Raw genomic sequence first — 14,972 nt, 5'->3', positions numbered from 1 at the left:
TTCTTCCACGTAACGATTCATAGGGAGTTTTATTTAATATACTCCTTATCATGACACGATTATGAATGTAGCAAGCGGTATTTACCGCTTCGGCCCAAAAGTTCTTAGGCAACTTACTAGATAATAACACTGTTCTAGCCATTCCTTCAAGGGTTCTATTAATCCTTTCAACCACACCATTTTGTTGTGGGGTTCTAGGAGCCGAGAAGTTATGGTCTACACCATTGTCATCACAATAAGCACCAAATGATGAGTTTTCGAATTCGGTTCCGTGATCGGTTCTCATTGAAACAAGTTTTAAACCAAGTTTATTTTGAATCTTTCTTAACCAAATTAGAAACTCATCAAATGTCTCATCCTTAGAGCTTAGGAAGAGTGCCCAAACGAACCTAGAGTAATCATCAACAATGACACACACATAACGACTACCACCTCTACTTCTAGTTCTCATTGGTCCACACAAGTCGATATGTAAAAGTTGCAAAGGTTGAGATGTACTCATAATTCTTTTGGATTTAAAGGAACTTCTAACATGTTTACCTCTAGCACATTCATCACATACTTTATCAAAATCAAACTTTATATTTGGAATGCCTTCAACTAAGTCAAGTCTTTTAAGGGTATTAAGAGTTTTTGTACTAACATGACCAAACCTTTTATGCCATAACCAAGGATCATTGTTCATTACACTCATGCAAGACATGGTGTGACCGGATAGAGAGTTCAAATTAGTTAAGTACACATCTTTGACACGTCTTCCTTCGAGTATTAGTTCATTAGTAGTGGCATCAAAAATTCGACACATATTGGCACGAAATTCAACAAAATTACCCTTATCACAAAGTTGAGAAATGCTAAGGAGATTATGTTTCAAAACTTTGACAAGCCGCACATTGTCGACACAAAGTAAGGATGACTTACCAACCTTTCCAATACCAATTACTTCACCTTTCTTGTTGTCACCAAACTTTACCGTGCCACCATCATATGCTTTAAGTGAGAGGAATTGGCTTCTATCACCCGTCATGTGACGAGAGCATCCACTATCCAAGTACCAATTGCGGCCGCCTCTCACCAAGCCCTACACAAGATTAGACTTTGAGTTTAGGAACCCAAACAAACTTGGGTCCCCTTTTGTGATCAACATATCTCATGGTATCTTTCCTAATCCATATTTGCTTAATTATTTTGATGTTCTTGTTAATGTCATGAAATCTTTTCTCACAAGTGTTGAGGACATGACCATTCTTACCACAATAATTGTAAATAATGTATTCGGGAAGATCCACGTATTTTCTCCTTCTAAAATTAGTTTTAGGCTTCTGGATGCAACAGTCGGTTTGACTGTTCCATTTGAACCCCAAACCAGCAGTTTTGTTACACCTCTCGGTTTGATTCGTGAGGAAGTTTAACACGGTTTGACTTCCTTCCCATTTTTCAGTGATGTTTTTAGCACTAACAAGTTCCTTGTTTAGTTCCTCGACTTTGAAGGTGAGATACTTGTTTCTTTCTTTAGAGCTTTCAAGCTCCCTTTTCATTATGTCATGCTCGGATTTAAGCTCCATGAAAGTTTCAGATTTTTGTTGAACATTAAGCTTAAGACTCGAGATGCATTTATCTAGGTGAACGATTTTAGATCTAGATGAACTACATTCGGGAGATTCATGTTGAAATTTGACAAATTTTTCGAGAAGCATTCTAATCTCCCTCTTGTAGGCATCTATGTTAACCTTAAGACATTCATTCTCCTTGGATAAGTTAGTGACAAGTTTATTCGAAACTTCATTGCTACTGTCAGAGGTGACAGTCTGAGACACTGTTACTTTAGGTTCTTCTACCTCATCAACTAGGTCATTAATGACGCCTTTGAAAAGAGATTTTTCTTTTAAAAGTTCATCATTCTTTTCAACTTCTATAGACAACCTTTTTTCCACTATGAAGTCATGAGTGTGAGCATTGAGTTTCGACACAAGATATCCAATTCTTTCTTTAGAATCCTCATACTTAGATGTCATATCATCAAGACGTTTGTTTAGATCAACGAATTCATCGGATCTATGATGAGGAGTAGATCTAGAAGTGCTACACTCGGGCATACCCTTTTGAAGAAAGGTAAGCCTCTCATGAAGAACCTCTATTTCTTTCTTGAGACTAACTACCTCACCTTTTAGACACTTGTTTTCATTGACCAAACATTCACTTTTCTCATTGGACTTGTCTAAATCGTGGTCAAAAGCAACAGTCTTAGACACTGTTTCTCTTTAGTCTACAACTTCAACTACAAGGTCATAGATCTCATTTTCAAGAGCATCTTTGTCCTTCAAAATATCATCACGTTCCTTGGTTAGAGAGGAAACTTGCATCACCAAAGTAGTGTTGACATTTTCAAGGTCAGAGACATCCGTGGGGGTCAACCTAAGACGCTCAAGTTCTTTAGTCAAATGTTTGTTTAACTTGTTGACTCTTTTAACTTCATTATATGCCTCAGATGTGACAGTGACGCAGTCTGTTGCTTTTAGTTCATTTTTCAGATTAAAGTTCTCTTGAGCAATTTCCTCAATCTCATTTTGCATTAAATCAAGCTTATTAGTTTGAGACCGACACTTATAAAAAAGTTGGTCAAGAAGCTTACATACTTTCTCTTTGGAGTAAGTTATAGCCTTGGCCTTTAGATGATTTACCTCGTTGTCGGAATCGGAGTCGGAATCGTCGGGGTTAGCCGTGAGGCATCTTAAGTGTTCAAGTTTTGAGGTTTTTGAGACTTTTTCTTTACCATGATTTGCAAGACACATTTTAGCCTCAAGTTCCTCCTCGATGAGTTCCTCATCTTCCTCGGAGTCGGACATTCCCCATATAGCACTCATGACTCTATGTTTATAGTCCTTTTTAACCTTTTCTCTTCTTTCCTTAGATTTGATTTCTTCCCACTTGGGACATTTTTTAATTTGATGAGTTTTATCACCACATTTAAAGCATCCCACGGTGGAGGTAGGTCGTTTCTTAGGAAAGCGTTTTTTCGAGTAATTATTAGTGAACCTTTTGTTACCTTGTCCATTGACCAACCCGGCTAAGTTCCTTGTGAACATAGCAAACTCGTCTTCCTCCTCATCTTCTTCATCACTTGGAGAAGATGTGAGGGCGAGACTCTTTCCCTTTGATGACTCACTAGAATGCTTATCGAGGTTAAACTCGTGAGCCATTAGTGATCCCATTAGTTCATGAAGAGATAGGGTTGACAAGTCTTTAGCTTCCTCTATGGCGGTGATTTTAGGTTGCCATTTAGGGGTTAGACTACGAAGGATTTTTCGAATGATGTCCTCGGACTCGAAATTCCTTCCTAGACTTTTAAGCTCATTAATAATACAAGAAAAACGTGAAGAGAAACTATTTAAAGACTCGTCCTTTGACATTCTAAACATCTCATATTGTTGCATGAGAAGGTCAATACGGTGTTTTCTTACTTGGGACGTCCCTTCATATGCAAGTACAAAGGAATCCCAAATAGATTTTGCCGTAGGACACCCGGAGATTCGACTAACTTCCCCCTCACCAACACAACGTTGAAGAATCAACATTGCTTTGGAATTCTTTTTGGCAAGCTTGAAGTCGTTCTCATTGTAATTTCTTTCCTCTTTTGTCTTGGTGAAACCGTTAAGAATATCGGTTTCCTCAATGGCAAGAGGTCCATTTTGGATGATGTTTCAACATTGATAATCGATACTTTTGATGTAATGTTCCATTTTGAGTTTCCACCATCCAAAATTCGAACCGGTAAAGACCGGGATCTTGGAGTGTTTCTCGGAATCCATTACCCACGAATCAAACTCTTAGGCGGTTAGCCTCGATCAAGAGCACGAGGCTCTGATACCAATTGTTGAGTTTATGGATTCAAGTACCTAAGAGGGGGAGGGGGTGAATTAGGTACTATTTAAAAATTTATAACTCCATCTTTATTGAATTAAAGTGAGTTACGAAAACAAAAGAGATTAGGAGATACTTTGGATAATATTGAAAAACTAAACAAGTATCACGATGAATGTTTGCTGAAGTATGAAAGCAATAATCGTTCTGACTGTATCTATTTGTCTCAGTTTGTGGAATATGACTGAGACCAAATGCGACAAAGATGATGAATCATTACTTCTAAGGTTAAGCGAAGCAAAACAAACAAAGTAAATTGCAGCGGAAATAAAGTAAAAACAATGAACACGAGATTTTTGAATTGGTTCGGCAAATACTCAAGTGCCTACGTCCAATCTACCTTTTTATTGCTTTTCTTTTAGTGATCTACTCCGACAACTAAAAGACCCTTACAATAAAAGACACCAACCTACTCCGGTTGTAAAGCTAGTACAAGAACTACTCCGTTCTTATGACAAGCTAACTCGCAACCTACTCCGGTTTCCAACTCACAACCTACTCCGGTTGTCAAGAGTTAAAGACTACTCCGTCCTAAACTCTACTAACACACTTAGAATGTTATAGGATCAAGTTTCCACTAACACATTCTTAACAAAGAATAGAAATGGACAACTTTTACAAGATCAACAATTCATAAGCAAGAGAGTTTAGTATAGAAAAGTAACAGTAGCCACGACTGTAGTAACTTGAAGACACTTGAAGACTTTTAAAGGATTTTGCAAATAAACACGATTTTAAGCTTTAAAAACAATTTGCAAATATGAAAGAATTATTTCAGAAAAGTCTTGAGGATTTATGAAGGTGAGGCACGGTTTATATAGAGGAGGTGAGTGAAGGGGTTGCTAGGGTTTTGAAGGGTCAAAGACCTCACATGTGAAGGGCAATAGCAACCACCCAAAACTTGCACCAAAGAGGGCTCTTTTGCAAAGGCAAGAATAGGGAAAGATGGTTTGAAAAATATCCTTAAATGCTCATGCAAATTCAGAAAACAAAGAGAGAAAAGACAAGTCACATGATGACAAGTTAACACTAAAATGGCAAAAAGCATTCTTTGTTTTTTTAAAGAACCAAAGGGTTGAATTTGCATAAAGAGGAAACATTTTGAAAATAATAATTCAAACCACTCTTTAATGAAGACCACCTCCTTAATAAAAATCTGATTTTTATCTTTGAAAAATATGAGTCACGTGAAAGGCTTTTGAAAGATAAAAAGGGACTTCAAGTTTCTCGAGTTGTGGCAACAATCCAAGCAGCTGTTTACTTGTAAAAGCAACAGTCGTATGGACTGTTTCTATTACTCTAATATACTCTACTTTCTCACTTGTACATTAGATGACACATGACTTATTACAATGGGATTAATAACAACTTCAACACTTCTTAATCCATGCTTGATATGATCATATATCCTGAAAAGGTAAACTAAGATGACACAAATCAAATGGGCATGTTATCATCAACATAAGGAACCCAACAAATTCCCCCTTTGATGATGACAAGCCCCAAACGAATGTATAAGCAATGTAAACACCTTAATTCAAGATTTTAAGCAAGCAAGATCAAATGATAGAGAAGGGACAATATTACCTTACCTAAGGCAAAGGCTAGAATCAAGCTACTATGACAATTTTACATTGCCCCAAAACAAGAATCAAGCTAAGAAGGTTAGGCAAGACATTAGTTTAATCAATAAGCAAAGAGATTCAAAGCATGAGTTTACCTCTTCCCCCTCTTGACATCATCAAATGGATAGAGATGTCAAAAGCATTAGAGTGCAGATATTTCATAAGAAAACACAAAAAGACACACGGAATTGTGACAAGGTAACAAGGTCAACATAAACAAAGATTAAGCATAAGTTAATCAAAGTTCAACATAGCTAAAGAAGGTTTAAAATACACCACCAAATGTCGAAATAACAAGCAAAGAAAATATTGTCTTAGAGAGGCACAACCGGAGGTGGGACAAAAGGTGTAAGGCAAAAGACAAGTTTGATTATGGGGAAATTCAGGGTGCGGAAGTTTGGTCATCGTTTTTGAGGATAATGAAGAAGATAGCAAAATGGTTGAGGTTTGACAATGAAGGTCTGAGTCACAGTCATCTCTACTGTTGCATTGGACTGTGTATATTGAAACCACCAAGGTATGCACCGATGTAAGTTCTCAACATGGGATGAAGGAACATCAACTTCTTGTATTTTGCTTTCATATCATGAAATGTTTGACAAATTTGATTTTGACCTCTGAGCGTAGCAACAATTGCATACACTGTTGCTTTCCTTTCTAGTTTGACCTTTGAGCATAGCAACAGTCGCATACACTGTGACTTCCTTTCAATTTCTTCCAAAATTTTTGCTTTACTTCTTTTCTCAAGACCGTCGCAGTTTTCAATTTCATCTATCTCGTTTCCAATAGTCACTTTGACATTTCGCATATTGCCTTCCCGTTTTTTTTTTTTTTTTCCTCCAATTTTCCAACCAACTTCAATGTTCAATTTCATCTATCTCCATTTTTCGAACCAACTTCCCAATCATCTCTTGATGCATATGTAGAACATGTAGTTGTTTGGTTCTTTGTTTCACATAGACCTTTGCAACATAAGTGGATTGAATGTGAAGGGGTGATGTCCTTGGGTATTGAAAAATGAAGGATTTTGAGCAATTTGAAGAGTGTAAGAGTCATCCATTTGAAGGTGGTTGAAAGGGTTGGTATTCGTATTGAAGGACGTTTTGACCATGGTGGGTAATTGTTGAGTTTAATGGGTAGGTGAGATGGTAGGATTTGGGGAGATGAAGGGATAGACGGTTTGTGGGTTAGTAAGTTTGGACGGATAGGAATAGATGGTGGGTTGAGGTAGTAAATGGCCCAATAAATGAGGGAGGTGAGGTAGTTGGCCCAACTTAAACACATTTAATTACTCGAAATAAAAACGCAAGGTAGCATATAATAAACGTAAATAGAACTAGCCAAAGCACCGAAAAGGTCTTAGCCTAATACTTAAGAAGAAGATATAGTGGATAATAGGATCCACATTCGAATCCCCTACTCTCTATATTGTATTACCTTTATGGCTCATTTTACACAAAAAATAGAACGATTTAAAATCAGGTCTAATCAAATTGTCGTAAATCTATAAACGAAGAGTGATCGATTGAAGCACAGAAAACTTGAAACCTAATAATTATTATGTCAAAATCTTTCTTACCCTAAATTTTAAATTGAAATCCGAGACCAAGTGACCCGATAGGCATCTCAAAACGAAGATTATACATACCATTATAGATTAATTAAGAGGGGCCATGAAAATGGCTTTAGAGTGAATCATCGAAGCCAACCACCCTTAGACTACAATAACAACAAAAGGGTCTAGCAAACAACAATAAGGTTGCATGCATAAGCTCTGAAATATGATAGCTGGCCAGTAAAAACAAGCACATGTAGGGCTTTTGTCCATTACTTACTCCCTCTTATAGTCTTATGGGCCTAATAAGAGAGAAAATTTGCGGATTTAACTATGATATTAATGTCAGAATAGTGACGTACAAGGTATAAATAATCATATGAAGGGGTCCCCATGTAATTAGGAAGACAGTGAGTTTAAAAAATCTTGAATTAATTGAATATTAAACTAGAGGTTTTCTCAGCGAAACCCTAGGATCTGAAAAGTCAAAATAATGACAGCAGCCAAAAGTAGATCTTGGGTTTCGATTTCACAAAATCACAAAAAACAATCAAATAGTAATAAGTTTAGTCTTCTTTCTTCTACAAATGTAGTTTAGTTCCTTGTTTTATCGAGAAAGGTTGGACCTTACAGTTCGGAGGTTCACAAAGAGAAGATTATGGGTAGCATCGCTGGTACTCCTTTGAATCTAGATGTTTTGGTTGAAGAACCACTTATTGAGGAAGAAATGGATGTGCTGTTGCTGCTTCTATGTTGGAACTATTAAAGAGGAGCCTGAGGAGATGTTGCAGTTTATTGAGGCAGAAGTGAAGGTTAAGCTTGAATATTGGAAGAACTCCGTTTATTGCTTCATTCTGGGCGCGAATCCTCCTTGGGAGATCGTTGAAGGATTCATTCGAAGGCCATGTGTCAATCACCAAGTAGATAAGTTGTCCTTTTTACCAAGTGGTGTTTTCCTTGTTAGATTTAAAAGTATGGCTACACGACATGCTATTTTGAAACATGGTCACTTTTTGTTTGATAATAAGTCGTTGATTGTTAAGCCATGGTCTCCAGAAATTGAGCTAGTTAAACATATTGTTCAATCTGTACCTGTGCGGATTAAGTTGCATAAATTACCCTTGGAATTCTGGGGAAAAGAGATTCGTAAAATTTCTAGTTTGTTGGGGAATTTTATCACGTGTGATCCTACTACCAATGATAAAGTTATGATTGGATATGCGAGAGTCATGATTGAGATAGAATTTGGGAAAGCTCAAAATGATAAAGTTAGCTTCTTGGATGCAAAATGGTCATTTAGTTGAGGTGGAAGTGGAGTATGAGTGGAAACCTTTGGTGTGTAGTGTTTGTAAGGGAATTGGGCATGATGTTACTGAGTGTAGGAAGGCCAAAAAGTAACCTACCAAACTAGTTACTTATGCTGCACCTACCAAACAAGTTATCACTAAGGTTTAGAAACCTAAAAATGTGGACAAACCTGTCACTCAGCAGGATAAGGGTAAAGGAATTACAGTCCAAACCCCTGTTGTGGTGAATCAGACTTCTCATCCAGTTCAAATACAATAGACTACACCTGTTTAGCAAAAGAATAGCACGTATACTATGAGGCCTACACTTGCAAGACCTCTTATGAGGATGAGTAGGCAGGAGGCATTGTATAGAGCTTATAGTGTCCATAAGTTTGGCCAGCAGACTTTCTCAGAAGCCCTAAACAAAACTTCATCACCCAAGGAAGGCATTGGGACAAATACTAGTGTTCCTCACCAGGTGGTGGGGAATGTATAACCTTATGTTTTGAAATGTGCGGGAGCTAAATAATCTAACCAAACAAAGGCATGTGAAGTGGTTTCTCCATATGAATAAGATTTAGTTGTTTGATCTGCTAGAGACTAAGGTCAAAACCTTGTCTCTGAATAGTTTGAAAGGTATTCTCATAGATGGCTGGTGTATTTATGCAAACAATAGTTTGAAAAAGGGTGGTGGGGTTTGGGTCTTATGGAACCCCTCCATCTTTAGTGTGGATTTTATAAATTTTTCTGCACAATATATTAATATGAAAATTCTAGAACAGGCAACCAACACTTCCTTTTGTTTATCAATGGTTTATAATTTCAATGAGACTTAAGCAAGAATTCCACTGTGGGAGCAGCAAGCTGATCTTACTTCACACATTACTGAGCATGGTTAGTGTGTGGGGATTTCAATTGTGTGTTGTCGCATGCTAAAAGATTAGGGGGAAGTAGTAGTGATGCTGAAATTGATGACTTTCAACGATGTTTGACCAGATGTGGCTTAGTGGATAACCCTACTCAAGGGTTTTTTTTTACTTGGAGCAATAAGCAGGATGTTAGGACTCGAGTATATAGCAAATTAGACAGAGCTGATTAATCAGGTATGGAGTAAACAACTGCATAATACATATGCTCATTTTTTACCTGAGGGGGACATTGACCATACACCCCACTTAATGAGTGTACTAGTCAATAACATATTGTGAGGAAACCATTCAAATACTTTAATATGTGGGGCAAAGCTTCTCACTAACTCACTCATTTACAAGGATGGTGGCAAGCCAGCCTACATGGCACAATGATGTATTATCTGGTTAAGAAGTTAAAGTCTCTCAAACATCAATTCAAGCAGTACAATAAAGATCACTTTGCTGACATTGAGAACAGTGCTATGTTGGATCTAAAGAACTTGGAACATATTCAGTCTCAGTTAGTGTCTAGTCCCAGGAATGATGAGTGGTTAGCCAAGCAAAAGGATGATGTAGATGGATATGTGGGGTTGCAGAAAGCTTGTGAGCAATTTTTTAGTCAAAAAGCCAAAGCTACCTGGATTAAATATGGTGATGGTAATTCTAAGTACTTTCATGGAGTAATCAAGAGTAAATTCATGAGTAATCAGGTGCTTTTTATAAAAGCCATGAATGGTAAGGTTTAGGATGATTCCCAAGGGATACATGATGCTTTTTTGGCCTACTATGTACATCTGTTGGGGATGGAGCAAAAGACTGAGCATGTGAATCATTCTATTGTTAAGTAGGGAAGTGTGTGCACTGAAGACCACCAGGATGTGCTCTTAAAACCTATTACTAATCAAGAGATTAAGGCAGCCATTTTCTCAATTCCTGAAAATAAGGCCCTTGGTCCAGATGAGTTCTCTAGTGCCTTTTTCAACCCACAGTTGAAGCACCTAAAGGAGAATTTGGGGATTCCATGGGACTCTCTCCTTTGTCCCGTGCACGATTGGCAAGCCCCAAGCTATCTGTTGAAAATTCCTTCCAAAAGACCAATTCTGTTGTGTGTGGGAGATTCCAGGAGGAATTCTGCGGCGAAGACACTACGCAGGTAGCATCTCTAGCGATTCATGGAAGATTATTGGGGATGAGGTATGTTCTACTGCCGCTGATGTGTTTTTATCTAGCAAAATTCTTAAGCAATGGAATACTACTATTCTTACACTCATACCTAAATACAAGATGCCTACTCATGTGACTCAATTTAAACTCATTGCTTGGTCCAATGTTTTATAGAAATGTGTTTCTAAGCTTATATATAATAGACTTGCACGGATTTTATTACTTGAGGTGGTGAGTAAGAATCAAGGAGGATATTCATCAAAGGTAGAAGTATTGTTGAGAATATTTTGGTGTGTTAGGACTTGGTGAGGCTGTATAATCGGCAGGCTACGTCTCTTAGTTGCATGTTAAAGATAGACTTGATGAAAGCTTATGATTATGTAAGTTGGCAGTTTGTGGAAGATATTTTACATGCTTTTAATTTCACTCCTCAATTTACTGCCTTAGTGATCGAATGCATTAGAAGTGCCAGCTTCTCTATTGCCATCAATGTAGAGATATTTGGATTCTTTCATGGAAAAAGAGGGTTAAGGTAAGGAGATCCAATGACTCATCCTTTATTTACACTCTATATGGAGTATCTTAGCAGGATAATCCATTGTGGAACTCAGAAGCTAGAATTCAACTATCATCCTCTTTGTAAAAAAATGCAGCTCACACATTTAATATTTGCTGATGATCTATTATTGTTCTGTAAAGGGGATGCTAAATTTATCATGGTTTTATTGAGGGATTATTCTGCATTCTCAGTTGCATGAGGGCTTAATATGAATGCACAGAAGTCTTGTGCATATTTTCGAAGTGGTAATGCTTGTCTTAAGAAGGATGTACTGGCTATCTCTGGCTTTCTGAAGGTAATCTCATATTTAAGTATTTGGGGGTTACTACAGGGAGGCTCAACAAAAAGGATTGTGCTGTGTTAATTGACAAGATAGTGGAACGAATTAGAAGTCTAGGAGCCAAGAAACTATCTTTTGCCGGTAGATTAGTGCTGGTTAACTATGTGCTGTCTACTATGTACAATTATTGTGCTGCTATTTTTGCTCTGCAAAAAGGAGTGCTGAATAGGGTGGACAACATTTGTAGGAATTTTTTATGGGAGGGAAGTACCGAATATAATAGAACTCCTCTCCTAGCATGGTCTAAAGTGTGTGTCCCAAGGAAGTAAGGTGGTTTAGGGATCAAGCAAAGTCAAGTATAAAATAAGACCGTTAGAGGGAAACTTGTCTGGGGGTTAGCTGAGAAGCCGAGCAAACTATGTGCACCACATTTATTTAAAGGGCACTCCATGACATTCATATAATCCTTCCTCAAACACCAGCTGGCATTGGAGGAAGATATGTCATGTTAGAGACTATATTCTAGATGGATTTGTTGGTAATTGTTGGAGCATCAATGTTGGTGACTACTGAGCCAGGAGCTGTTATAACTGGCTGAGGAGTATGAGGACTCAGGTTACTTGGTATAAGGCAGTATGAGGCTCTATGGCTTATCCCAAGCATGCTTTTGTTGCGTAGCTTATAGCTAATGAAGCTCTACTGTTGAAAGAAAAGTTGTTCAGAATTAATGTTGCATCAGATGATCTGTGCTGCACTTGTCAATTGAAGACTGAGAATCACTTGCCCCTGTTTACTAAATGTGCATATAGTCAAAAGGTGCTGCAACTAGTTGGGGTCTGGCTGCTAGCTGACTTCAAGGTACCGGATGTTTTGAGGAGAATTGCAAGAAGAAGATGGAGCAGGATGAGGAAACAGGTGTGTACTGCTGCTGTACTGGCAGTATGGTATCACTTGTGGATGCAAATAAATGAAGCAAGGATAAACTGTAAAATTTTATCCCCTGCTGTGTTGTTCAAGGTCATTAAAGTTGCTATTCACAGTAGATTTATTATATGTAAGACGAAGATCATTTGTACTAGAGATAGTCTATGGTTAGCTAGAGTGCAATTAGTGTAATATCTGCACTTCAAATTGTATTTGTCATCAAAAAATATTGTATGCTGCTCTTCAATGATTAATGAGAATTCTTACCTTTTAGCAAAAAAAAAAAAAAAAAAAAACTAGAGGTTTTTTAAGAGCCGTGCTCATTACCTGGATTCAAACATCGTCAACACAATCGCTCTCGTGGCTCCCTTTTACAACCAAAAAGTTAATGTATTACTCTATACATATAACACAAATTCATAGTTAAAAAATTTGTAAGTCAGAGATGTAACGAAAGTAACTCATAAACCCGCGTTAGTAATGAACATTTATCGATCGACATATGGACGTAACTGGCTAATGAGGGGCAAAACAAGAGTAACAAAAATCAATATTGAACTAACCATCAGGGAGTTCTTCAGGAAAAAACTCCAAAAATAAATCGACATTCTAAAAGAGAATTTTCCGGAAGCTCAGCAGGAGCTTGTTGATTCCTTCCTCGTTCCCTTTAACATGTCGATTGTTGCTTGGAATTGTAGGGGAATAGCCAGACCCTCTTTTACTTGTCACATTTACCAAATAATCCAAACCCATAAGCCTGATATTGTGATTTTGTCTGAAACCCGCATCTCTAAATATAATACTTTGACCAACGTCAAAAACCTTCCCTTTTGACTCTTGCAAAATTATGGAACCTATCGGTTTCTCGAGTGGCATCGTTGTTCTTTGGAATGTCATGGATGCAGATGTGTCGATGGTTCACAAGACTGACCTATGCATGAACCTGGTGGTCCAGGTAAATTCCTCAAATTTTAATTTTATATTATCTGCTATTTAATTTACGCTCATCCTAAGTTTCGTCATCATAAAAATCTTAGGTTGCCCTTTCTTCAATGTCAGCCAATATTAATTTGCCTTGGGTTTGTATTGGTGATTTCAACGAAATTACTTGTAATTCTGACAAAGCTTGGAGGCGCTCCCATTAAGGCTAATAGAGCCCTTTTGTTTACTGACACTATGCTCTCATGTGGTTTGTTTGACTTGGGGTTTTCTGGCTAGAGGTTTACGTGGACTAATTGTGGACGTAGGAACCCCATCATTGAACGTCTTGACCGTTCCTGGATTAACCAATTATGGCTTGATGCTCACCCTGATTCCCATTTAAAACACCTTCCCCGCCTCTCGTCTGACCACTACCCTATTCTCCTGTCCACCTCTATACCCACCAATAGTTGTCCTAGGCGTTTTAAGTTTATGTCCCAGTGGCTCTTGGAGCCTTCTTTCCTCCCCTTCGCCTCCTTGGACTGGTCTAAATTGCCTGGTCTTATCCCCTCTAAACATGATAACCTCAGTTCTCACCTTTCGACTAGGGCCAAGGAGACTGTAGGTTGTAATGTTGCCAAAAAACGCGGACTTCCTGCCCGCATTGATGGTATCCAGAGGTAACTCTCTAAGTTACCCTCTTCTCACCACCTTCAATCCCTTAATTACTCTCTTACTTGTGATCTCAACTTGGTCCTTTACCAAGATCAGCTCTTTTGGTGTAATCGGTCCCGCCATGACTAGCTGATTAGCGGTGACCGCAATACGACTTTTTTACATAAGTTTGTCCTCCACCGTAGGAAAACCAGCCGCGTCATCTCCCTCAATGATGATGTGGGAAATGCTATTTCCAATCCGAGGGATCTTGAAAACCACATTCTTTCCTTATACCAATCCTTATACCGGTTCGATAAACCTTTTACTGAGCGTCTCTACATATATCCCATTCCCCTTATTTGTTACTCTAGTATCCGTGATGAAGAGGATATCCTCTGTGCTCTCTTCTCTCTTGGGGCAAATAAAGCCCCGGGCCCGGACATGTTTCACGCAGGATTCTTTAAAGCCTGTTGGGACCTTGTCAAGATTGACCTCATTCCCTTAATTCAATTTATCTTCAGTGATAAGACCATTCCTCTTAAAAATCAACTTCACCACCATCTCCCTCATCTTCAAATGTCCGAACCTGAAATCCATCAAACAATTGAGACCAATTACTCTTTGTAATACTAATTACAAAATTGTCACTAAGATAATTGTGTCCCGTCTTAAAGCCTACCTTCCCTCTATCATCTCTCCTTCCCAGGGTAGTTTCATCCCTGGTCGTGGCGCTGGCTCAAATTTTATTATTGCTTCTGAAATTCTCCACTCCATGAAATCCTTTAAAGGCAATTGATGATGGTTTATTATTAAGCTTGATATGTAAAAAGCCTTTGATAGAATTCAATGAGACTTTGTCCATCAATGTCCGTGCAACTTGAAGCTTGACGCTGACTCCATCAAGCTCACTATGAGCTGCATTTCCTCCACCTCTTCTCATATCTCCTTCAATCATCTGATTTCTGGTCGCTTCCTTCCCTCACGTGGTCTTCACCAGGGAGATCCCCTCCCCTCCCCCTACTTATTCATCATTTTCATGAATTTTCTCTCTTCTTTAATCATGAACTGTTGTGATGATGGTAGTTGGACCCTCTTTGTTATGGGAAGGAATGAGACCCCCTTCTCCCACCTCCTTTTTATCGATGACATCCTCCTTTTCGGTCAAA

General features: G+C 38.2%; 1 protein-coding gene across 1 annotated transcript; it reads left to right on the top strand.

Moving 5' to 3' along the window:
- Window positions 1–13,075: 13,075 nt before the first annotated feature.
- Window positions 13,076–14,433, top strand: LOC141630442 (uncharacterized). The gene is made up of 3 exons (XM_074443263.1): window positions 13,076–13,183; window positions 13,447–13,829; window positions 14,010–14,433. Exons 1-3 carry the CDS (start codon window positions 13,076–13,078, stop codon window positions 14,431–14,433), a joined length of 915 nt encoding a protein of 304 aa, XP_074299364.1.
- Window positions 14,434–14,972: the final 539 nt, after the last annotated feature.

Source organism: Silene latifolia, chromosome Y (genome assembly GCF_048544455.1).
Source record: "Silene latifolia isolate original U9 population chromosome Y, ASM4854445v1, whole genome shotgun sequence".
Classification (NCBI taxonomy): domain Eukaryota; kingdom Viridiplantae; phylum Streptophyta; class Magnoliopsida; order Caryophyllales; family Caryophyllaceae; genus Silene; species Silene latifolia.
The sequence above is the reverse complement of the archived record's forward strand: the minus strand, read 5'-3'. Positions and strand labels throughout refer to the sequence as shown.

What these genes read in the sequence shown, in the direction of transcription:
- LOC141630442 (XM_074443263.1), top strand. Translation starts at nt 13,076, where the DNA reads ATGGAACCTATCGGTTTCTCGAGTGGCATCGTTGTTCTTTGGAATGTC. An exon ending in GCATGAACCTGGTGGTCCAG is followed by an intron (nt 13,184 to 13,446) that starts GTAAATTCCTCA and finishes TTTTCTGGCTAG; the next exon opens with AGGTTTACGTGGACTAATTG. An exon ending in CGCATTGATGGTATCCAGAG is followed by an intron (nt 13,830 to 14,009) that starts GTAACTCTCTAA and finishes CCTCCACCGTAG; the next exon opens with GAAAACCAGCCGCGTCATCT.